The sequence below is a fragment of the Entelurus aequoreus genome, linkage group LG27, assembly GCF_033978785.1.
Source record: "Entelurus aequoreus isolate RoL-2023_Sb linkage group LG27, RoL_Eaeq_v1.1, whole genome shotgun sequence".
NCBI classification, from domain to species: Eukaryota; Metazoa; Chordata; class Actinopteri; order Syngnathiformes; family Syngnathidae; genus Entelurus; species Entelurus aequoreus.
The window spans coordinates 20,302,366-20,326,408 of record NC_084757.1 but is presented as its reverse complement, the minus strand read 5'-3'; the positions used below and the strand labels follow the sequence as shown (position 1 = coordinate 20,326,408).

The 24,043-nt window shown below is 39.4% G+C and overlaps 2 protein-coding genes across 2 annotated transcripts in view; both read right to left on the bottom strand.

The window, feature by feature from the left end:
- Nucleotides 1-7,649, bottom strand: part of hcn2b (hyperpolarization activated cyclic nucleotide-gated potassium channel 2b) — a 114,851-nt gene extending 107,202 nt beyond the window's left edge. Inside the window, exons 1-2 of the mRNA XM_062039255.1 lie at nucleotides 7,551-7,649; nucleotides 1,314-2,047 (exon numbers count right to left, since the gene is read on the bottom strand). Coding sequence (XP_061895239.1) covers nucleotides 1,314-2,047; nucleotides 7,551-7,616 — 800 coding nt within the window. The 5' untranslated portion in view covers nucleotides 7,617-7,649. The remainder of the gene's footprint in view (nucleotides 1-1,313; nucleotides 2,048-7,550) is intronic.
- Nucleotides 7,650-17,393: 9,744 nt separating this feature from the next.
- The window catches only part of cpamd8 (C3 and PZP like alpha-2-macroglobulin domain containing 8), a 140,491-nt gene continuing 133,841 nt past the window's right edge, over nucleotides 17,394-24,043 (bottom strand). Inside the window, exons 43-44 of the mRNA XM_062039551.1 lie at nucleotides 18,178-18,382; nucleotides 17,394-18,114 (exon numbers count right to left, since the gene is read on the bottom strand). Of these exons, the coding sequence (XP_061895535.1) occupies nucleotide 18,114; nucleotides 18,178-18,382 (206 nt within the window). The 3' untranslated portion in view covers nucleotides 17,394-18,113. The remainder of the gene's footprint in view (nucleotides 18,115-18,177; nucleotides 18,383-24,043) is intronic.

Sequence of the window (24,043 nt, the reverse complement as noted above, 5' to 3'; positions counted from 1 at the left end):
AGTGCATACAGTACTTTTTATGTATTTGTAACAAAATGGTAAAATTTGCCCGAACTACATTTAAAAAAAAAAAAATGTTTAGCATCCTATGTCAGCAATGTTTATGGAGTACATACTTGTTTCTGCATTTTGGGGACATGTTTGGAGTGCATACTTCTTGTGTTTTTGTTACTAATAAAAATTAAAAATGATAAAAAAGTAAAATTGCAATATGCCCAATTACATTTAAATTTCGACATCTTTTATTTTTGTATATTTTTAGCATCCCATGTCAGCCATTTTTATGGACTGCACTTTTTTTTTTTTTTGTGCATTTTGCAACAAACATGCTCAAGCCCTCGTTGTCGACAGTGTTAGTGGAGTGCATACAGTACTTTTTGTGTTTTTGTAACAAATGGTAAAATGTGCCCTAACTACATTAAAAAAAAAGAAGGTTTAGCATCCTATGTCAGCAATGTTTATGGAGTACATACTTTTTTCTGCATTTTGGGTACAAATTGTAATACGTTCAGCACCCTATGTCGACCATGTTTGGAGTGCATACTTTTTGCGTTGTTTTACTGAACAGTAAAATTGCTGTATGCCCTATCTACCTTTAAATTTGGATATCTTTTATTTTTGTATATTTTTAGCATCCCATGTTTATGGACATTTTTTTTGCATCTCTGGGACAAATTGTAACGTGTTCAACCCCCCGTTGTCGACAGTATTTGTGGAGTGCATACAGTACTATTTGTGTTTTTGTAACAAATGGTAAAATTTGCCCTAAACTAAATTCATTAGAATTTGGCCAGTTTTTTTTAATTTTTGGTTAAATTATTTTTAGCATCTTCTGTCAGTAGCGTTTATGGAGTAAATATTTTTTTCTACATTTTGGGGACAAATTGTAATACGTTCAGCACCCTATGTCCACCATGTTTGGAGTGCATACTTTTTTTTTTGTTACTAATAGTAAAATTGCAATACACCCTGACTACATTTAAATTAGCCCAGTTTTGTTTTATTTTTTAGCATCCTATGTCAGCAATGTTTATGGAGTGCATACTTTTCTGCATGTTGGGGCCATGTTTGGAGTGCATACTTTTGGTGTTTTTGTTACTAATAGTAAACATGCAATAAGCCCTAATTACAATTAAATTTGCACATATTTTATTTGTGTTTATTTTTAGCATCCCATGTCAATAATGTTCCTGGAGTGCATACTTCTTTTTTTTTGCATTTTGGGGACAAATTGTATTAAGTCCAGTATCTTATGTGGAGCGAATCCAAATGTAGAATGTATTTGTGGACTATGTGTGAAAAGTTGTGTGTACCTGAAGTCGCTGTACGGATGGATGATCCAGTTCCCCGCGGACTTGACCCGTTCCTGCTCCTTCTCCACCGCCTTCTGGCTGCCGAACATCCGCAGGGAGAATTTGTTGACCCCGGGCTGCAACATGGCGGTGAATTGCCGCTGCATGTAAGTTTGGCTCCGACTGGAGTCGCCATCATCCGCGACTATCTGCGAGCCGTCCTCCGCCTTGGAGCTCCTGGACCGCTGACCCGGCGTGTGTCCTTTGGAGAAAGACACCCGGGAGTCCTTCTTCTCCATGCCCGCCGAGGCGCTCCTGACCTCGGCCCCGTGTGGCGGAGACCCCGCCGACACCACGGAGCCGTCCATGCGCGCGTCCTCCGCGGCTTCTACCCCGCCATCGGCGCGCTTCTCCTGCCTGGATATGAGGGACGAGAGGCTCCCGGAGCTGGTCGGCTCTCTTCGGCAATCTCCGTTCTTGCTGCACATCATGCCGGCGGCCGAGCCCCAGCCGCCGCCGTCGTCCGGTGGAACATTCCAGTGCAGGCTGAAGGACTCCGAGCAGTGGTCCTGGAGGAGCAGGAGCTCGTTGTTGTTGGAGTTTTTGCGCGTAAAGGAGGAGGCTGCCCCGCCTCCCGCCGCACATCTCTTCATGGTGCTGATGCTGCCTCCTCTGCCGCCATCGGTGCACTCCTCGCCCGCCTGCCGCTGCCGGAATGTGGCTCCTCCTCGTCCATCGCGCACCAACAAAAACACCTGGGAGCCCACGCACACTCACGCACTTTAACTATGAAGCATAACTAAATATATGCATGCAATCAAAATAAATAGTTTAATAGATTTTAATTGCATATATAGAATATGATAAATACATTTAAAAGACAAAAACAACAACTTATCTTGCTATATTAAATACTTTGCCAGGCAGCCTGTTGCTTCCAGCGTCTACTAGCACGGCTAAATACTGCCATCTTGTGGACAACATGTGAAATTACGCTTCCGTCCGGGCCAGGAGGCGTGCTGGGGACACCATCACAAACTAACACTACACCAGGGGTGTCCAAAGTGCGGCCCCAGGGCCATTTGTGGCCCAGAGCTCGTTTTTTTTTTGGCCCGTGACACATTCTATAGACCAGACCTGGGCATTCTGCGGCCCGCGGGCCGCATCCGGCCCTTTGTGCGTCCCTGTCCGGCCCGCGTGAGGCCAATTATAAATTACAAAATAAATTTTAAAAAGTATCTATGTCGAGTGTGCAATACAACGGTGCTGCTTTTGTTTTGAAAATCGTTATTTGTATTACTTCCGTGTGGACGTCTGCGTGATTGTGAGTGAATGTGAACAACTGCAATTACAAAATAAAGTTGAAAAAACATCTATGTCCTGCGCGCAATACAACTGTGCTGCTTTTATTTTGAAAAGTATTATTTATGGGCGTGTGTCCGTGTGTAACCTGCGAGTGAAGGTGCACATGCAGCGACAAGTGATGCACGGTTTACACCCGAGACGCCAAAAAGAGAAAAGTTGATGAGGAATGCCGTGTTTTCAACAACACATGAACTGCAAAGCAACGTCCCCTCACCTAAGGTGCGTGCCTGCGCAATTGTGCACTGCTCAAGCGTCCGCTGCGCGCAGCAAGTATATGCCGCGCACCAAATCAAATCCCATCTGAATTCTAAACAAAATAAACATATTTATTCTATGGAATTTTGCAATGCAACTTTGAGTGACAGTGACAACAAGCGGCCCTAATGGTGTTCGTCAACACCGTTCAATTGAACACCGTTCAATTATTGTAACGTCTATCGAGATGCTTCGAGGACAGGAATTATATCGATCACTTTATTGAACAAAACTGTTTATATTCGGACATAACCACACCAAAAACATGAGTAAAACAATTCTATCTCGAAAAACTAGTCATTTTCTGCCGTACAAACCAGGCCAAAACCAACTTGTCATCTGTCACCAACACGCATAGCACTAAACCACGGGTGCGTTTATGGCCACACAAAAAGTCGGACAACTCAAACACCACACAAAGTTACACTATGACTCCTCAGTCATACGTGTGCTTATTTTACTGTCATTTATTATTAATGTTAATTTATATATATTAGTCATGGAATGCTGTTACACACACTATGTTGAAGTATTACTATTATTATTATTATTATTATTATTATTTATCTTACGGTATATATCAAAAATAATATTGAGCAAAATGTAATTGAAATATTGTCGATGTGGCCCTCCAGCAGTGCTCGGGTAGCTCATGCGGCCCCCGGTAAAAATTAATTGCCCACCCCTGCTATAGACAAACTAAACAGGTCCCAAATTAGAACAAAAAACAATGAAAAATTCACTCCAAAAATGGGACCTGAAAACCAAAATGGCAGACAACCTGAGCGCCCTACTGTATAAGGTCTTTGAGGATTTCCGTATGTCCTGTCATGATGAAAAAGTGTACACATTTCTTGTGAGATATGTTTTGAGTGTACTAAAGCTCTCAAAAACATTTCCGTTGACGGTATAATAGCAATAATAGTAAATACAAGCTTACTTTAGAGCAGTTAACATAAATACAAATGAAATATTTATTATAATAATCATGAATTATTTTATTGCTTTGTTATCTATAACACAGAGCTAAGATGTAGAAGTTGTATTCAAATGTTAGCATATGTTCACCTACATTGTTTTAGTTTGAGTATTCTTCATATACAAAAATGTATAAAAGTGGCCCTCGCAACCTTCAATTTTTCTCTATGTGGCCCTCGCTGGAAAATGTTTGGACACCTCTGCACTACACATCAAAAATGGCAAAAAAAATATTATAAAAATATATAAACACTAATTGACTAAGGTGACGCTTTTTGGAATGCATCAAAATCCATCTATTACAGTAGCACTATACATAATCATAATACCAGGGCGTCTAGTGAGGGGCATTTTGTACTCCCCAATGCTTTGCGGAAATCTTTTATTTATAGATCTGTATCGCTCTGGAATAACCTGCCTCAAATTCTCACCGGCATTGAAAGTAAACAGGTTTTTAAAAGGAAAGTAATATTTTATCTGAGTCTGTAAATTAGTTTGCTTGTTGTTGATTTTTGTTTGGTTTTGTAGTGTGTATTATTTATTCTGTGACTGCAAATTGTTTGCTTGTTTTCTTATTGATGCTTTTTTGTTTCTGTATTGTGTAGTTATAATTATATGCTTTTACTTGTAATTGTATTGAGTTTGTGGACCCCAGGAAGACTAGTGGGTTGTTGTGGCAACCAGCTAATGGGGATCCTTAATAAAAAAGCATCTCTACTAGGCAGTAACTATAGATCATGGGGGTGTCAAACTCATTTTAGCTCAGGGGCCACATGGAGGAAAATCTGTGCACACGCCGGCCGGACTATTAAAATCATGGCATTAAAACAAAAACAAAATAAAGACCACTTCAGATTGTTTTCTTTGATTTACTTTGGCAAAAAATAGAACAAACCCATTCAGAAAATATTACAATAAAATTATAGGAACAAATGTAAAGTCTATCTAAATCTAAAGTTTAGATCCATGAAGGAAAGAAAAAAGTGTTTATAACTGAATACATTTATATATGCATAAAAATGTGTTTTCTTTTGTATAATTTCTTTAATGACTTAACATTTATGACAACGTTTTTCCAAAACACAATATAGAATGTGAGATATAACAGGATAATGCATTAATTTATCATTTGTTTTCAAAACGGTTACTAAAAAGTATGACCCTAAAAATGTACTGTGGGACCCCATTTTTATGACTTGATGGGGTCCCTGGGACCCCATTTTTTAAAAGTCCTATTGCCAACACTGATGGAGTATTGGTGACTTTGACACATAGGGACTAAGGTGACACTTTTTGGAATCCATCAAAATCCATCTCAACTAGGCTGTAACTCTAGAGTATAGGATAAATATGCTCATGTCTGCTTTTCAGGTGCAGTTTTCTATCCATACACGCATCTGTTAATGCTAAATATTTGCAACAATATGCACAATTTAACTAATTTCTTTCTTAAACATGCACTTATATGCAACAAATCAGCAGACATGCACTTCAGCACTTTTTCATCTGCCTTATGCGTTTTACTTACAAACCCCAAAACCAGTGAAGTTGGCACGTTGTGTAATTCGTAAATAAAAACAGAATACAATGATTTGCAAATCCTTTACAACTTATATTCAATTGAATAGACTGCAAAGACAAGATATTTAATGTTCAAACTGAGAAACCTATTGTTTTGTGTGCAAATAATCATTAACTTAGAATTTAATAGCAGCAAAACATTGCAAAATAAGTTGGCACAGAGGCATTTTTACCACTGTGTTACATGGCCTTTCCTTTTAACAACACTCAGTAAACATTTGGGAACTGAGGAGACCAATTTTTGAAGCTTTTCAGGTGCAATTCTTTCCCATTCTTGCTTGATGTACAGCTTAAGTTGTTCAACAGTCCGGGGTCTCCGTTGTCGTATTTTAGGCTCCATATTGCACCACACATTTTCAATGGGAGACAGGTCTGGACTACAGTCAGGCCAGTCTAGTACCCGCACTCTTTTACTACGAAGCCACGCTGTTGTAACACATGGCTTGGCATTGTCTTGCTGAAATAAGCAGGGGCGTCCATGATAACGTTGCTTGGATGGCAACATATGTTGCTCCAAAACCTGTATGTACCTTTCAGCATTAATGGTGCCTTCACAGATGTGTAAATTACCCATGCCTTGGGCACTAATACACCCCCATACCATCACAGATGCTGACTTTTGAACTTTGCACCTATAACAGTCTGGATAGTTCTTTTCCTCTTTGGTCCGGAGGACACAACGTCCACAGTTTCCAAAAACAATTTGAAAAGGGCACTCGTCAGACCACAGAATACTTTTCCACTTTACATCAGTCCATTTTAGATGAGCTCGGGCCCAGCGAAGCCGGCGGCGTTACTGGGGTGTTGCTGATAAATGGCTTTCGCTTTGCATTGTAGAGTTTTAACTTGCACTTACAGATGTAGCGACTAACTGTAGTTACTGACAGTGGTTTTCTGAAGTGTTCCTAAGCCCATGTGGTGATATCCTTTACGCACTGATGTTGGTTTTTGACGCAGTACCGCCTGAGGGATAGAAGGTCTGTAATATCAGCGCTTACGTGCAGTGCTTTCTCCAGATTCTCTGAACCTTTTGATGATATTACGGACCGTAGATGGTGAAATCCCTAAATTCCTTGCAATAGCTGGTTGAGAAATGTTGTTCTTAAACATCCTTGTTTGTGAATGACTGGGCATTTCATGGAAGCTGCTTTTATACCCAATCATGAAAGCAAACGTTATGGCTAAGGGGCCACGTTGGCTTTTGACATTTGACAGACGGGCCAGGTGAACACATGAAGCATTTCAAAGCATATCATATCTGTTGAGAGTAGACTTCCCAAACATGTTGAAAATACATCTATTTTCAACAATATCATATCAGAACCTGGAAGAAACACAAAAATGATAATACAGGGTTAACACTTACGTTCCCTTTCAGTGGGAGCAGTGTTGTTGATCACCCTTTTCTGCCGGTGCGTCGAAGTCTATTGTGGCAATCCTCAAAACAGATCTTTGGCTAATTTTGTTCTAATATTTAGCAGGCCAGATTAAAAAGATAAACGGGCCGGATGTGGCCCCCGGGCCGTAGTTTGCCTATCCCTGCACTAGACACACCAATAAGCTTGTTTATAGATGTACAATAAAACTCCTCATAGGAAGTTGCCATTTGTTATAACTTTGTGACACGATAGAATGTAAATTAATGAACATACAAAATGTAAATGTGACAGATTGTAGCCAAAGGCTGATTTCCATCTGCATCTCATTGCAAAGCTCAATTTTGTTGCGTTTGGAAAACATGGCTGCCATGGCTGTGTTCCCTCTAATGCAGGGATCGGCAACCCAAAATGTTGAAAGAGCCATATTGGAGCAAAAATACAAAAACAAATTTGTCTGGAGCCGCAACAAATTAAAAGCCATATTACATACAAATAGTGTGTCATGAGATATACATAGAATTGAGATGACTTAAAGGAAACTAAATGAGCTCAAATATAGCTACAAATGAGGCATAATGATGCAATATGTACGTATAGCTAGCCTAAATAGCATGTTAGCATCGATTAGCTTGCAGTCATGCAGTGACCAAATATGTCTGATTAGCACTCCACACAAGTCAATAACATCAACAAAACTCACCTTTGTGCATTCATGCACAACGTTAAAAGTGTGGTGGACAAAATGAGACAGAAAAAGAAGTGGCATAAAACACGTCCGGGGGAAGTCGGAGAAAGTTATACATGTAACAACTAAGGTGAGTTCAAAGACCGCCAAAATTAGTAGGACAAAACGGCGCTTGCCAAATACTCGAATCAGTGAAGCATGTTTAATACAAACAGTGTGATTTATAACAATTAGGGAGGTTTGTGTCATGTTTGTCATTCTACAGAAACCATATTAAAACAAGAATTTTTTTTCCCCTCATCTTTTTCCATTTTTCATACATTTTTAAAAAAGTTTCAGAGAGCCACTAGGGCGGCGCTAAAGAGCCGCATGCGGCTCTAGAGCCGCGGGTTGCCGACCCCTGCTCTAATGCATGCAGAGAGGATTGTGATTTTCATTATTTAAGGCAGGACAAAAATAAATAAATAAAACTCAGACGCAAAACAAGCGTGGAGCCAAAAATCTAATTGAACAGCGAGGAATTCTAGAGTATGGAGGAAAAAAACAAGAACGCTTAAGCCTGGAGAAAACAGGATGGAACGCAAGTGTCGCCAAAAGCGAGCAATGACCCAGCCACTATAAAGGGGAGTGATTAACCAAAACAGCTGGTGGGAACACTAATTACAAAACAAGGGCAGGTGTGGAGAATCAGTGGCCATGGAAACTATCAGTAAACAAAAGGAAAGAGGGTGCAGAAAGAGGAAACAGACTAAAACGTAGGAAAAAAACTACTAAACATAAATCACGCCATGACCCGGGTAACGGATCATGACAAGTTCAGCGGTATATGACCAACTGTCACATTCACCTCTTTTTTGTTTCCTTATTTCCTGCCAGCGCTCTTATTTTAGTTCTATTTCCTGTATATCTCCCTAAGCGCTATTTCCCCTCACCTGTAGTCAATCAGCTGGCTGCTATTGTAAGGTCAGCTGTGCGGAAGCGCAGCTCTCCCCTCTTCAAGTGAAGCAATCGCAGACGCCAACTGTGGACACGCTGAGAGCCTAGCCGCCTGCTGCTCCAGCTCGGTTCACGCTACACTGCAAAAAGTCAGTGTTCAAAAACAAGGAAAAAAAAATTAAAAAACGAGGGGTATTTTACTTGAACCAAGCAAAATTATCTGCCAATAGAACAAGAAAATTTGGCTTGTCAAGACTTTCCAAAACAAGTAAAATTAGTTAACCTCAATGAACCCCAAAATACCTTAAAATAAGTATATTCTCACTAATAACAAGTGCACTTTTCTTGATAGAAAAAACAAATATGAGACCTTTTTTCTCAATATGTTGAAAAATATTCTTAAATGAAGTAAATACTAGTGCCATTATCTTGACATAATGATATGCGCTCGGCATTACATTTCTTGAAACCAGCAAACTTATACTAAAAACTAGTTTATTGTTCTTAATGGAAAGGCAAAAAGGCAACGCTCAGGCAAATCATATTGGCTAAAAATGCATTTTCCCATCGATAACTTGACATCATCGCGCCAAGTGCGCGCTCTTTCGGTCAATTAGTGAGCATGGAATATATGTATACTGTATATATATATATATATATATATATATATATATATATATATATATATATTTACAGCCCGGCCCCAGGCCAATTTTTTTTTATTGTAATTTTGAAGAATTTATCTGAATGTGCATCAACTATTTCTGTTCAAAATTGTTTTGAAATGTCACATGTTGAATGTTTAAATATTGACTGTCGGTTTAATTATGAGACACAATTGTGTCAAAGTCATGATTTTTTATTTAATGCTTAAAATAAGAAATTAGTACTTTAAAAAAGTAGTTTTATACTTGTGAGTGTTGATGACACAGCTTTGCAACAGTTGATATTCTAGTTTCAAGCAGGTTTTACTCAATATAGGTCATCAAATCTCAGCAACAAGTTGTAATATCTTACTGAGATCATTTAGGACCAAAACACTTAAAACAAGTAAAACACTCTAACATAAAATCTGCTTTGTGAGAAGAATTATCTTGTCAGATGGAAAATAAGCAAATATCACCCTTATTTGAGATATATAATCTTACTTAGATTTCAGTTTTTGCAGTGTAGTGATGGGTTGATGAGGCGTCATGAAGTGTTTCGACACATTGCAAAACTGTATTGATACTGTGTCGATACTGTGTCACTAAATACTGACATCTGCTGGACATTAAAAATCCCTACAGGCAACCTATGGACCGACTCAACTGACACTGGTTTTATGACCTAGTGGCGTGCGGTGAGGTTAATGTCTGGTGAGGCAAGACTGCATCATCACAGTCAAATTTAAAAACATATGAACCTGCAGTGCAGGTGTACCTAATGTTGTGTCCCTGCGGTCGTTCGCGGCTCCTGCAGCGCGAGCATTGTTGTTTTTGCACTTTTTGGCTTCTTGTTAAGTGACTTTTTTTGGGTGGATTCGGTCTTGCACGTGGAGGGTTTGGGTGTGGGCTTTGGTTGGTGTGGCCGCGGTGCTCCCGTCGGGCAGTGCATTCTGCGGCGGAGGTGCCTGGCACCAGGAGGCGGGGTTATGATACGAGCCTCACACAGTGTGTCTCCGCAGCAGATTTATGATCGCTCAGCACTAAAAATACGTTACACACATACAGTTGTTGACAAAACACACTGTACATTATATACCTCAGCTAACTAAACTATGGAAATGTATAATATAATTCATATAGCAATACGGTCTCACTGCACAGCAGGCCAGCAGTTAGCCGAGTCGCAATCCATGGTGAGGCACAAGTGCCTCAACTGGCTGCTGATCACCGCACCGTCTCTTCTCAGTATTTGAACGGCAACTAAAAATAATCTAAAACTGGTGAAGTTAAATGGAAAATAACTTTAGTATAATCACTGGGTACATATAACAATTTAATTATTTTTTTTTTCTTTTTCTTTTTTTTTTTCTTTCCATGATAGCAGGTGAGGCCCCGCCTCCCCTGCCTCTAGTGACGGCACGCCACTGGTATATACAATAATATAAACCAAGTCATTGTATTTCATTTAGGATTATTTCATATCTTCATTTAAATAAAAATATATTTTTTATCTTTTTTAGATACAGTCAATAAATAATGTGAACATGTATCATAACATGGAAATCTAAGAGAACGTGTTGTGAATGAGGATGCTTGTGGACTGGGAATTTTTTTTTTTTTTTTACACATTTTTATTTAAAAAAAAACCCAGTTTTTCCAACGTATTAAATTTTAGACGATTTCTCTTCTTAGTTATTATCATGGGTGTGTCTGGAACTTCATTTTCATGCCTGGCCCTATAATGCATCAGCATTGAGGAGGTGGATTTGTTAATGTACGACAGGGGTGTCCAAACTTTTTCCACTGAGGGCCGCACGCGGAAAAATTAAAGCATGTGGGGGCCATTTTGATATTTTTCCTTTTCAAACCATAACAAAATATATGCATTTTTTATTTATTTTACCTTTAGGGGTCCCGGGGACCATAAAATGTCTCAGTCATTAAAATGTTAAAAATAAGTCAGATTATTATTTTTCTTAAATTATTTAACACTTACAATAAATCTCTATATCAACTTCAAGTTGATATAAAGTAATACAAATTATAAAAAAAGTTTTATGGCTTTTCTGTCAAAAACAACTTAGTTGTTTTTTTTATAGTAAAACTGAAATATGCAGTATTTAGTAATTAGAGCCCTAAAATATCAATAATGCAGGACACCATTGATTTTAATTATTTCATATTTTTGAGTAATCACAGTGAAAAGATAAATAAAAAATCACTAAATATATTTGGGATCCAAAAGGTGCCCCACTCATTAAGTGATACATTTTTATTAGGTTTTTCTTTTACTTTCTACTGAATACTGAAGAGTTGGTGTCTGGGTTCAACTCTATTTGTTTACAAACACTGGACACGATCGCTCCTTTCAAGTGCCAAAGCCACGCCTCAGCCCTGGTTGAATGACGTCACTCGGGCTGCCAGGCGCAAGTGTAGGATGGCAGAGAGAAAATGGAAAAAAGACAGGCTGCATGTGTCCTTTGCCATTTTTAAAGAAAGCTTGTTATCCTTTCAGATGACTGTAAAGGCAGAGATGAATATATATCTATCTCAGATTATATCTTCTAACTGTAACAACCCCAGAGTTCTGTTTAAAACTATTAACAGTGTCATTGATGCTCCCAAATCTGTTGGTTTTGATGCTTCTTTTGAATTCTGTGAAAATTGTCTCCATTTTTTCACTGACAAAATTGTGTCAACTAGAGCCAGTTTATCTCAGCCTTCATATGACCCTTCTGTTCCTCTGCATTTCTCTTCTGTTTTCCATCAGTTCTTTTCTGTTTTAAATGACACAGTTAGTCATATGAAGCCCTCTGGTTCTCCTGCAGACTCCCTCCCACCCCGCCTGTTTAAGGAGGTACTTGCTACTATTGGATCAAGTGTCCTTAACATTATCAATAGTAGCCTCTCTTCTGGAATAGTTCCAGTAGAGTTTAAACATGCAGTGAGTGGTACGACCTCTACTTAAAAAACCAAGCCTCGACCCCTCTCTCCTCTCTAACCTTAGACCTATCTCTAATCTTCCATACATTTCTAAAATATTAGAGAAGGTTGTCTACAGTCAATTGTTGCCCTTCTTAGAGGATAATGGTATCACTGAGTTGTTCCAGTCTGGTTTTAAAGCCCTCCACAGCACAGAGTCAGCGCTTCTAAAAGTTTTTAACGATATCCTCCTGTCAACTGATTCTGGTAAATATGTTGTCTTGGTGCTTTTAGATCTGTCTGCTGCTTTCGACACCGTCGACCACGCCACCTTAATCACTCGTCTTGAGAACTGTGTGGGCATTAAGGGCGCCGCCCTCAACTGGTTCCGGTCGTACCTAACTGACAGGAGTTTTTGTGTAAAAATAGACAGTTTTATGTCTTCCACAGCTCCTTTACCACATGGGGTTCCGCAGGGCTCAATCCTTGCCCCAATCTTATTTGCGCTTTACCTTCTCCCCCCTTGGTTCTATTTTTAGGAAGTACGATATTGCATTTCAGTTTCATGCCGATGATTGCCAGATTTATTTTCCCATGGCACAAAATAACACGGTTCAACGTCTTATTGATTGCCTGCACGACATCAAAGCCTGGCTTTCAGCTAACTTCCTGAGCCTAAATGAAGACAAAACAGAAGTTATGTTGTTCGGTCCAAGTCGCTCCCCCTCCCCCAACGTTGACCTCGGCACTCTGACCCCGTATCTCAGCGACTCTGTCACAAACCTGGGGGTAAAGTTCGACTCAGATTTTAAATTCAAAAAACAAATCAGCAGCGTCGTACAAAAAAGCTTTTATCAATTACGCCAAATAGCGAAAGTGAAACCGCTTCTATCAGGACATGATCTCGAGAAATTAATCCACGCCTTTATCTCGACTCGTTTAGACTACTGCAATGCCCTGTATGTAGGCATTAGCCAGGCCTCCCTCGCCCGCCTGCAGCTCGTGCAGAACTCTGCTGCTCGTCTGCTAACACAGACCCCCCTATATTAGCGTCCCTTCACTGGCTCCCTGTGCGTTACAGAATCAATTTTAAACTCCTTTTATTTGTTTTTAAATGTCTAAACAACCTCGCGCCAACATATCTCTCCGACCTCCTTCAGCCTTACTGCCCCACCCGATCCCTAAGATCAGCCGATCAGCTGCTACTGACGGTCCCGGACACAAGGCTGAAGCTTAGAGGTGACAGAGCTTTCGCTGCTGCTGCTCCCAAGCTCTGAACGACCTACCTCTGAGTGTTAGACAAGCCTCCTCTCTTCCTGTTTTTAAATCTCTCTTAAAAACATACTTTTATTCCATGGCTTTTAACACTGAGTGATATCCATCCTGCAATGGCGCCCCATAATGCACCTGCTGTGAACCTGTTTTTATGTTTTTTATATTTTATTTATTTATTTTTTGTCGTGTTCTGTTTGTGTTGTGTTGTGTTGTGTTTGCTCGGTTCTCGTATTATTTTTAACCTGCCCATTGTACAGCACTTTGGCTACCCCTGTGGTAAATTTTAAATGTGCTTTATAAATAAAGTTGATTTGATTTGATTTCAACACTTAAGTTACGAGATCAACTTCAGATATATCTGTCGATTTTATGCTGGAACTATTATTTTGTTTGTTTTATGCGCTTTTGTCAAAGAAGACTTTGATGTTTTTATATGGCTACTACACAATATATGCAATATTTACCACATAAAACATTTTAAAGTGAAATATTTGAAGTAATTGGAGCCCTGAAAATAATTCATTATAACATGGATTTTTTGTCATTATTTATTTTTTTTGAGCAATGGCAAAAAAAGAAAAATGAAGAAAGACAAAAGAAAAAAAAACAGCCTGCATGGCAGCTTTTGTGTCAACATTGCAACTTTTTCTCGTTAGATTTCACCTCATTCCACTTTTTTTTAATATTCTTTTTTATTTTTACAATAGTATTTCCAGAATGTGTGGCGGGCCGGTAAACAATTAGCTGCGGGCCGCACTTTGGACACCCCTGATGTACGACAATTCTGTCGTACAAACGCGACATTTAACCTGCACAAAATACGAATAGTAAACTAAGAATCATTTTGAAGAGATTTTGAATTCTAATAGATCAAGTGGAAACTTTGAGAGAACAGGATGAAACGACAAGGAAATGAACACAAATACCTTTTTTTCCCCGATATATGATCAAAATATTCCCACACGGCGGAAATCTTTCTTTTTGCCTGAGGCTGCTCCATGATCTCCGACGACGATAAATTACAAATGACCAACGACAGAAATGCGGCGATTCTGTTGGCAGCAGCATCTCGTTGACAGATGCGCTTCCTTATATACACAGTTTGGCGCGCAGGCGTCAGTTCGACACAGTTCGCGTATCGGTCACGTGACCCAAACAGCTCATGATCGGTCACGTGACTTTCTAAAAGTGGTACGCCCACCGACACAGGGTTTTGCTCTATGAGCTCAACGCATGCGCCGATGCATCGGTGTTGCCGGACGCATCACTAGTTCACGTTGACAGCCCAGCCGCCTGCTGGGGGTGTTTGGGGGGGGGGGGGGGGGGGGGGGGGGGGGGGGGGGTACTGTGACGACCTGTCACATTCACGTCTTTTTATGTTTCCTTAGTTGCTGTTTATTTCCTGACAGCGCTCTTATTTTAGTTCCACGTCCAGCTTGGCTCCCTGAGCGGTATTTTTCCTCACCTGCCGCTGATTGGCAGCCTGGCCACACCAATCTGCTATTTATGCCTGCCTCGCCCTCCAGTCAGTGCTCGATGATTGGTTCCGGTTTCCTGTTATCATATTAAAGGCCTACTGAAAAAAAAATGTTTTTATTTAAACGGGGATAGCAGATCCATTCTATGTGTCATACTTGATCATTTCGCGATATTGCCATATTTTTGCTGAAAGGATTTAGTAGAGAACATCGATGATAAAGTTTGCAACTTTTGGTCGCTGATAAAAAAAGCCTTGCCTGTACCGGAAGTAGCGTGACGTCACAGGTTAAAAGGCTCCTCACATTTCCCCATTGTTTACATTAGCAGCGAGAGCGATTCAGACAGAGAAAGCGACGATTACCCCATTAATTTGAGCGAGGATGAAAGATTTGTGGATGAGGAACGTGAGAGTGAAGGACTAGAGTGCAGTGCAGGACGTATCTTTTTCGCTCTGACCGTAACTTAGGTACAAGGGCTCATTGGATTCCACACTTTCTCCTTTTTCTATTGTGGATCACGGATTTGTATTTTAAACCACCTCGGATACTATATCCTCTTCAAAATGAGAGTCGAGAACGCGAAATGGACATTCACAGTGACTTTTATCTCCACGACAATACATCGGTGAAGCACTTTAGCTACGGAGCTAACGTGATAGCATCGTGCTTAACTGCATATAGAAACAGACGAAATAAGCCCCTGACTGGAAGGATATACAGAAAATCAACAATACTACTATCAGGAGACACCGAACCAAACTCTGGACCTGTAACCACACGGTTAATGCTGTACCGCCTGGCAAAGCCTAGCAATGCTGTTGCTAATGATGCCATTGAAGCTAACTTAGCTACGGGACCTCGACAGAGCTATGCTAAAAACATTAGCTATCTACCTACGCCAGCTCTCATCTGCTCATCAACACCCGTGCTCACCTGCGTTCCAGCGATCGACGGTGCGACGAAGGACTTCACCCGATCATCGATGCGGTCGGCGGCTAGCATCGGATAGCGCGTCTGCTATCCAAGTCAAAGTCCTCCTGGTTGTGTTGCTGTAGTCCGCCGCTAATACACCGATCCCACCTACAACTTTCTTCTTTGCAGTCTCCATTGTTCATTAAACAAATTGCAAAATATTTACCAACACAGATGTCCAGAATACTGTGGAATTTTGCGATGAAAACAGAGCTGTTTGTATTGGGATACAATGTGTCCGAATACTTCCGTTTCAACCATTGACGTCACGCGCATACGTCATCATACATAGACATTTTCAACCGGAAGTTTCCCGGGAAATTAAAAATTGCACTTTATAAGTTAACCCGGCCGTATTGGCATGTGTTGCAATGTTAAGATTTCATCATTGATATATAAACTATCAGACTGCGTGGTCGGTAGTAGTGGCTTTCAGTAGGCCTTTGAAGTCATGATTTCCTGCGCTACGCCTGCCATCTCTGCATATTGGGGTTCAACACCAGCAGATCCTGACATTGTATTCTTCATGCACTTATTTTTGCTGTATTTATCTGGCACAGGTGGAAAGCCGGTCCCTGAAAATAACGGTGCAAAAAAGGTTAGGGACACCTGCTCTATGTGTACAGCTCTGGTAATGGGTACATTCGCACCCACCTGCACAAATGTACTTCAAAATGTAAGCATCAAAATAAATATGACTTTTTTGTTTTGTTTACTAGGGCATGCATATATAATATGCATTTAAAATCAACGATAATAAAAAGGAGATGCTTGGAAATAGCATCAAAATGCCCCAAAAACTTGGAAAAACGTGATTTATAGCGTTACTTTTTGGTGTAACCATCATGAGCGTTCTGTTCAGGTATATTTCTTTTATATTTTGATAAATCATCATATTTATGTATTACTAAATTTAAATAGGTATTGATCAATCTTTAAGCTGTGTGTATTCGATTTCAGTTTGCTTTTGACATCTTATTTAGAATTGTAGTTGAAACTTTTACAACCTTGTGTTGCGCTCATGATGGCGTAACCAAACTAGATTTCATTTAATGATCTTATTTTGAATATTTATTCCCTTTTTTACATTTAGTATATTTAAATATACTGTGTTTTTTTGGAACATTTACTATACATATAATACAATAAAGTCCCATATAAAATGATGTTTCTAGCAATACTTTAATTTTGCCTTTGAAAGTAACACTCCAATGTCCATTAGTGGAGCTGTACACTTATATTACACATCTTTCAACTGCAAATGCCATATATTTTAAGTATTTTTTATTTTTTTAAGTAGCGTATTAATTACTTTCCCTCGTAATTAATTACATTTAAGAGAAATCCCCTTAGTAATTCAATTACTTTTTTGGTTAAGTAACAAGTAACTATAATTAATAATTTTTTAAAAGTAATTTTCAGAACACTGCTGCTATAGATTTGGTGGTTAGTAGAACAGACATGTTAAGATTTAGGGTTATAAAACTAATGAAACAAATGTAGGCCTACATATAAACAATATATCAACACAAATACCTAAAATAAGATTGAAGTTAGTCATGTGTAAGGAAATGACTAACAAAAATAGCAAGACTGTAAACAATTTTTCATTATTTTATTCAAAAATCTCAATATTTGATATGAATACAAGCTACAGTATCATCCAAATTTTGAACATTTACAGCAATTTGGAAGACTTCATTCTTCTTCATGATTTTTTTTGTTGTTGTCGTCCCCCCCAAAAGTCTTCCTGAATCAAAATGCAACATAAACAAAATAGCTTATGAAACTGTACAATCAAATCTCAAAAGGAATGGAGAGAAGTACTGTCAACTCCGTGTCAGCTGCAAGTGGCCTCGCAAACGCAGAAAAGTGTGTGGGTTCAAGTCCGCCAGGGACCTTTTTGACGTCTTTTAAACAATCTCGGCTAAAAAATGCTTCAGCTTATACATCTGTAACATATTATGACTTGTCTTCCGTCAAACACAACCGTGTTCAAAGTTTATGGGTAATATTCTGACACCCCAAAAGAAAGGGAATGGTAACAGGGTGATACGACCTCTGGCTACAAATAAATACCACAGATAGAAAATTTAACAATATTTCACCTTAAAGTCGGCTGTAATTACAAACATAAATATTTGATAATTATTTTTTGTGTTCTATTGATTATAAAGGCAGTAGTGATTAAACAATAAAGATGCTATGGTGCCTTTTGTTGACTAGGGAGGAATGCACACACACACACACACACACACAAACACACACACACGCGCACACACACACACACTCATATTCACAATTAATGTACAAAGCGGACGTGTGACGTTTGGCTTCACTCAGTTGATTCTGTGGATGACAAAAAGACACAATGAGTACACAACAGGAATAAGAGACAGACAACAAGGTTACCATCGTTCAGGGATGTTTCTTGTGTCCACGGTGGGGATTTGGGGGTCTGCCGGCAGAAGGACGACCTTCTGCGCTGCATCTCGGTCAGCTCGGGGTACGTCAAAAGGATCCGGGGCCTCCGCGTCTGCGAGGAAAGGCTCCGAGTGCGGGTCGTAGTCGTAAGAGTAGTAGGACACGTCGGCCATTGAGCCCTGCTCTTCTTCACCTGGCGACACAGAGAAAATAACATTGACAACATTTTAAAGAAGGATTCGATGGAAACAATATTATGCTCCACCAATGACTGAATAAAAACAAAAGATAAATAAATATAAAACCAATATAAAAACAATATAAAAATAAATATGATTAAAAACGATTTTAAAGGGTAAAACCAATTAAAACATTAAATAGAAATCAAAATTTATTAAAAAAAAATAATAATAAAAAATAAAAATTAAAAAAATTAAAAAAACAACAAAAAAAACCTATCTGTATCAGTGAAACTGTGGTACGTGTAGGGTTGTATATCGCTAGGATTTTATCGATATCATTATAATAATAATAATAATAATAATAGATTTTATTTGTAAAAAGGACTTTACATTGAGCAAACAACCTCAAAGTGCTACAGTGTATTAAAAAAAGATTTAAAAAAAATAAATAAAAATAAAATAACAATAAAAAGATTTTTAAAAAAATAAATAAAAACTAGAACAGCCTAATAGCTAGAACTAGTATGCATACATCTATAACAAAGCTTTTTAAAAAAGAAGTATTTTTAAGCCTTTTTTAAAAGCATCCACAGTCTGTGGTGCCCTTGGGTGGTCAGGGAGAGCGTTCCATAGACGGGGAGAGGCGGAGCAGAAAGCCCGGTCTCCCATAGTTCGTGGCTTTGTCCTTGGAGGTTGGAGGAGGTTAGCCTGTCCGGAGCGGAGGTGTTGTGTGGAGGATTTGGGGGTGAGTACCGCATTTTTCGGAGTATAAGTCGCTCCGGAGTATAAGTTGCACCGGCCGAAAATGCATAATAAAGAAGGAAAAAAAAACATATATAAGTCGCACTGGAGTATAAGTCGCAATTTTGGGGGAAATTTATTTGATAAAACCCAACACCAAGAATAGACATTTGAAAGGCAATTTAAAATAAATAAAGAATAGTGAACAACAGGCTGAATAAGTGTACGTTATATGACGCATAAATAACCAACTGAGAACGTGCCTGGTATGTTAACGTAACATATTATGGTAAGAGTCATTCAAATAACTATAACATATAGAACATGCTATACGTATACCAAACAATCTGTCACTCCTAATCGCTAAATCCCATGAAATCTTATACGTCTAGTCTCTTACGTGAATGAGCTGGTGGGTTAGTAGGGAGACTTTGTATTCAACCCTGAGTGGAACAGGAAGCCAGTGAAGGGATTTGAGAATTGGTGTGATATGGTCGTATTTCCGCACTCTCATCAGGATCCTAGCAGCACCATTCTGTATGTATTGCAGCTTCTGGATGTTCTTGCTGGGGATCCCGACAAGAAGTGCGTTGCAGTAGTCTAGCCATTATCAATATTCCTTATAGATTAACGGTATTCATCGGTACTATATGTAATTTATAAACGATATATGACGATATAAAAGATGCATTTTTTATTCACATTTTTAGATTGTGCACCAGCAACATTATGATAAAATATCTCACAGCAGGGAAGTATTTTATTTTATTATTAAAGTAAAATGATATTAATGTATGGTATTCGTGTTTATGAACAGACTTTTAACATGAGATCTCTTACTAAATATAAAATATAAAACAATACAATCAATTTACATATTAAGTGGGTGTTATTTGTGTTTATGTAGCACACAGACCTATTTGAGTAACGGACCGGAAGCCATTGTTGACAGCCACCGACGTATGTGTGTCTGAGTTGTGTGTGTATTGTATAATTAAAAACATGTTCACTATTTTGAGTGGGCCTTTGGATTACTGGATCGCTTAGAGCAGTGTTTTTCAACCACTGTGCCGTGGCACACTAGTGCGGCGTGAGACATTGTTTGGTGTGCCGTGGGAAATGATGCATATCTACCCAATTGGTCAAAAAAATATAGTTTGCAAACTAATAAAACGTTTCAAACTGTAACCTATAGGCATACCTTTGTAAAATTTATTATCTTTAGTTTGGGGCGTACATTAGGCTGCTAAGCATGCTCTACTTATTTTCACCAGTATAACCATTGCCAGAGTTGGTTGTAGTCTTTGTTTTCTGATAGTACTGGCAATAACCATATGATTGCCATTTGTTTGGGTATTGCGGGCAGGCATGATGTACTTCTACTTGAAAATAGCCTATGTGTAAAATGTGTTGGTTAGAACCGTGTTTTTTCAACCACTGTGCCGCGGCACACTGGTGCAATTCCACCTAATTGTTCAAAAATATATATTTTGCAAACCAATAATTATAATCCGCAAATAATGTGCCGTTGTAGAGTGTCTGTGCTGTCTCGAGATCAGCAGAGTAACCATGTAATACTCTTCCATATCAGTAGGTGGCAGCAGGTAGATCATTGCTTTGTGAGCCTACATTGAGACAAGAGAATTATTGATGCATGGATGGTTATGGTTTGAAGTCATATCCAACAATTGCGTCAAGTAGTTGATGGAACGACTTTATATTGGCAATATAGCTTATTGAGTTTAATTTTTAACATTTTCTGCTGGTGGTGTGCCCCTGGATTTTTTTCAATGAAAAAAATGTGCCTTGGCTCAAAAAAGGTTGAAAAACACTGGCTTAGAGCAGTGTTTTTCAACCACTGTGCCGCGGCACACTGGTGTGCCGTGGGAGATTATCTAATTTCACCTATTTGGGTTAATAATATTTTTTGCAAACCAGTAATTATAGTCTGCAAATGATGTGTTGTTGTTGAGTGTCGGTGCTGTCTAGAGCTCGGCAGAGTAACCGTGTAATACTCTTCCATATCAGTAGGTGACAGCCGGTAGCTAATTGATGTAGATGTCGGAAACAGCGAGAGGCAGGGTGCAGGTAAAAAGATGTGTAATGCTTAAACCAAAAATAAACAAAATTTGAGTGCCCCTAAGAAAAGGCATTGAAGCTTAGAGGCCTACTGAAACCCACTACTACCGACCACGCAGTCTGATAGTTTATATATCAATGATGAAATCTTAACATTGCAACACATGCCAATACGGCCGGGTTAACTTATAAAGTGCAATTTTAAATTTCCCGCTAAACTTCCGGTTCGAAACGCCTCTGAGGGTTGACGTATGCGCGTGACGTCAATCATTGAAACGGAAGTATTCGGACACCATTGAAGTCAATACGAAATAGCTCTGTTTTCATCTCATTATTCCACAGTATTCTGGACATCTGTGTTGGTGAATCTGTTGCAATTTGTTCATTGCATTATGGAGAAAGAAGCTGAGCAAGCAAAGAAGAAAGTTGTCGGTGCGAAGCGGAGTATTTTGCGAGGGAAGTCAGCAACAACACGTACACAGCCGGCGCTTCTTTGTTTACATTCCCGAAAGATGCAGTCAAGATGGAAGAACTCGGACAACAGAGACTCTTACCAGGAGGACTTTGATTTGGATACACAGTTGCGATAACGTGAGTACACAGCTGCGCTTCCAAACATTTGATCGCTTGCTATAACTAGCTCGAGCTAGTAGCTAGGAGCTAGGAGCTAGCATTAGGATTAATTTGTGGCATATTAAATATAAGCCTGGTTGTGTTGTGGCTAATAGAGTATATATATATCTTGTGTTTATTTATTGTTGTAGTCATTCCCAGCTGAATATCAGGTCCCACCCGCGCGCTTCCAAACATTTGATTGCTTGCCCGTACGTGCGTGTCATGTACGTAACTTTGATTAAATATATAAGCTTTATGAACCTTGGGTTAGGTTAACGGTTGTTTGGGCTGAGTGAGTGTGTGTGTTATGCAGGTGTTTGAATTGTATTGGCGGGTTATATATACGGGATCCCGTCCATATTACCCGCTCGAGCTATAACTAGCTCGAGCTAGTAGCTAGGAGCTAGCATAACAAACACCTAGGTGTTTTTATGCGGGATTAATTTGTGGCATATTAAATATAAGCCTGGTTGTGTTGTGGCTAATAGAGTATATATATGTCTTGTGTTTATTTACTGTTGTAGTCATTTCCAGCTGAATATCAGGTCACCCCCGGCTCTCACAGCATCTTCCACTCCCCACTAGTCCTTCACTTGCACTTTCCTCATTTAAAAATATTTCATCCTCGCTCAAATTAATGGGGAAATCGTCGCTTTCTCGGTCCGAATCTCTCTCACTTCATGCGGCCATCATTGTAAACAATAGGGAACTTTGCGTATATGTTCAATTGACTACGTCACGCTACTTCCGGTAGGGGCAAGCCTTTTTTTGTCAGATACCAAAAGTTGCGATCTTTATCGTCGTTGTTCTATACTAAATCCTTTCAGCAAAAATATGGCAATATCGCGAAATGATCAAGTATGACACATAGAATAGATCTGCTATCCCCGTTTAAATAAAAAAATTTCATTTCAGTAGGCCTTTAGGGAAGGCTATGCAGAACGAAACTAAAACTGAACTGGCTACAAAGTAAACAAAAACAGAATGCTGGACGACAGCAAAGACTTACTGTGGTGCAAAGACGGCGTCCACAATGTACATCCGAACATGACATGACAATCAACAATGTCCCCACAACGAAGGATGAAAATAACTGAAATATTCTCAATTGCTAAAACAAAGTAGACGTGGGAAATATCGCTCAAAGGAAGACATGAAACTGCTACAGGAAAATACCAAAAAAAGAGAAAAAGCCACCAAAATAGGAGCGCAAGACAAGAACTAAAACACTACACACAGGAAAACAGCAAAAAACTCAAAATAAGTCACGGCGTGATGTGACAGGTGGTGACAGTACACCTACTTTGAGAAGAGCTACATTGATGCATGCTTGGTTGTGGTTTAAAGTCATATCCAAAAAGTGCGACAACGACCTTTTACTGTCAACTGAGTTTCGTTTTTAATGATTTCTGCTGGTGATGTGATTTTTTCAACGCAAAAAATGTGCCTTGGCTCCAAAAAGGTTGAAAAACACTGGCTTAGAGGACGGTCGGGTTTATGAAGCGCTGTAGCGATGGTGGCATTCTCTTCAAACTGACACTATTAGCGTGAGTGATTTGGGGGCTGGGAGGAAATATTACTGTGTTACAAACTTTTGTGGGGGTGTTGAAATCCCCCCCAAACCTCAACAACCCTCCCCACTACAACTATACACCCCCCGACCCTTTGAAAAAAATATATATCATGATTTCATTCAACAGAACAGCAACAATGGAAAAATATCACCCATTAAAAAAATGATTCCGTTCATGAATACATCTCTTTCGCGATGGGCACGTTCACATCTGTGCGTGTGTAATAGAAGTCAGTAAGCTTCGAGGACAGTCTGCCTATGTTTTAGTACGATGGTAGTACAATGGTCTCTCACACGGACCGTGTGGGCAGGAAAACAACGCAGCCGAGAGAGAGAGAGAGAGAGAGAGTATATAATCGCTAGACGAAACTGATCAGTTTGTGATTAACAGCTATGAACACCAATCATTGCATTCCACTATCAAAATTTGGGGCCCCTGATAGGGTGGGGCCCCTGGGCTTCAGCCTGTGCCTTGAGGCCGCCTTGCATACCTGACGGATAATTCGAACGCCTCTTGATTGACGTGAATACACAAAAGCAAGGGTGAAGGAAGGGTATTTGAATTGAGCCTCTATGTGTATAGTCAAGCTTAAAAGGGGAACTGTACTCTTTTGGGAATTTTGCCTATCGTTCACAATCATTATGAGAGACAATAACACATGTC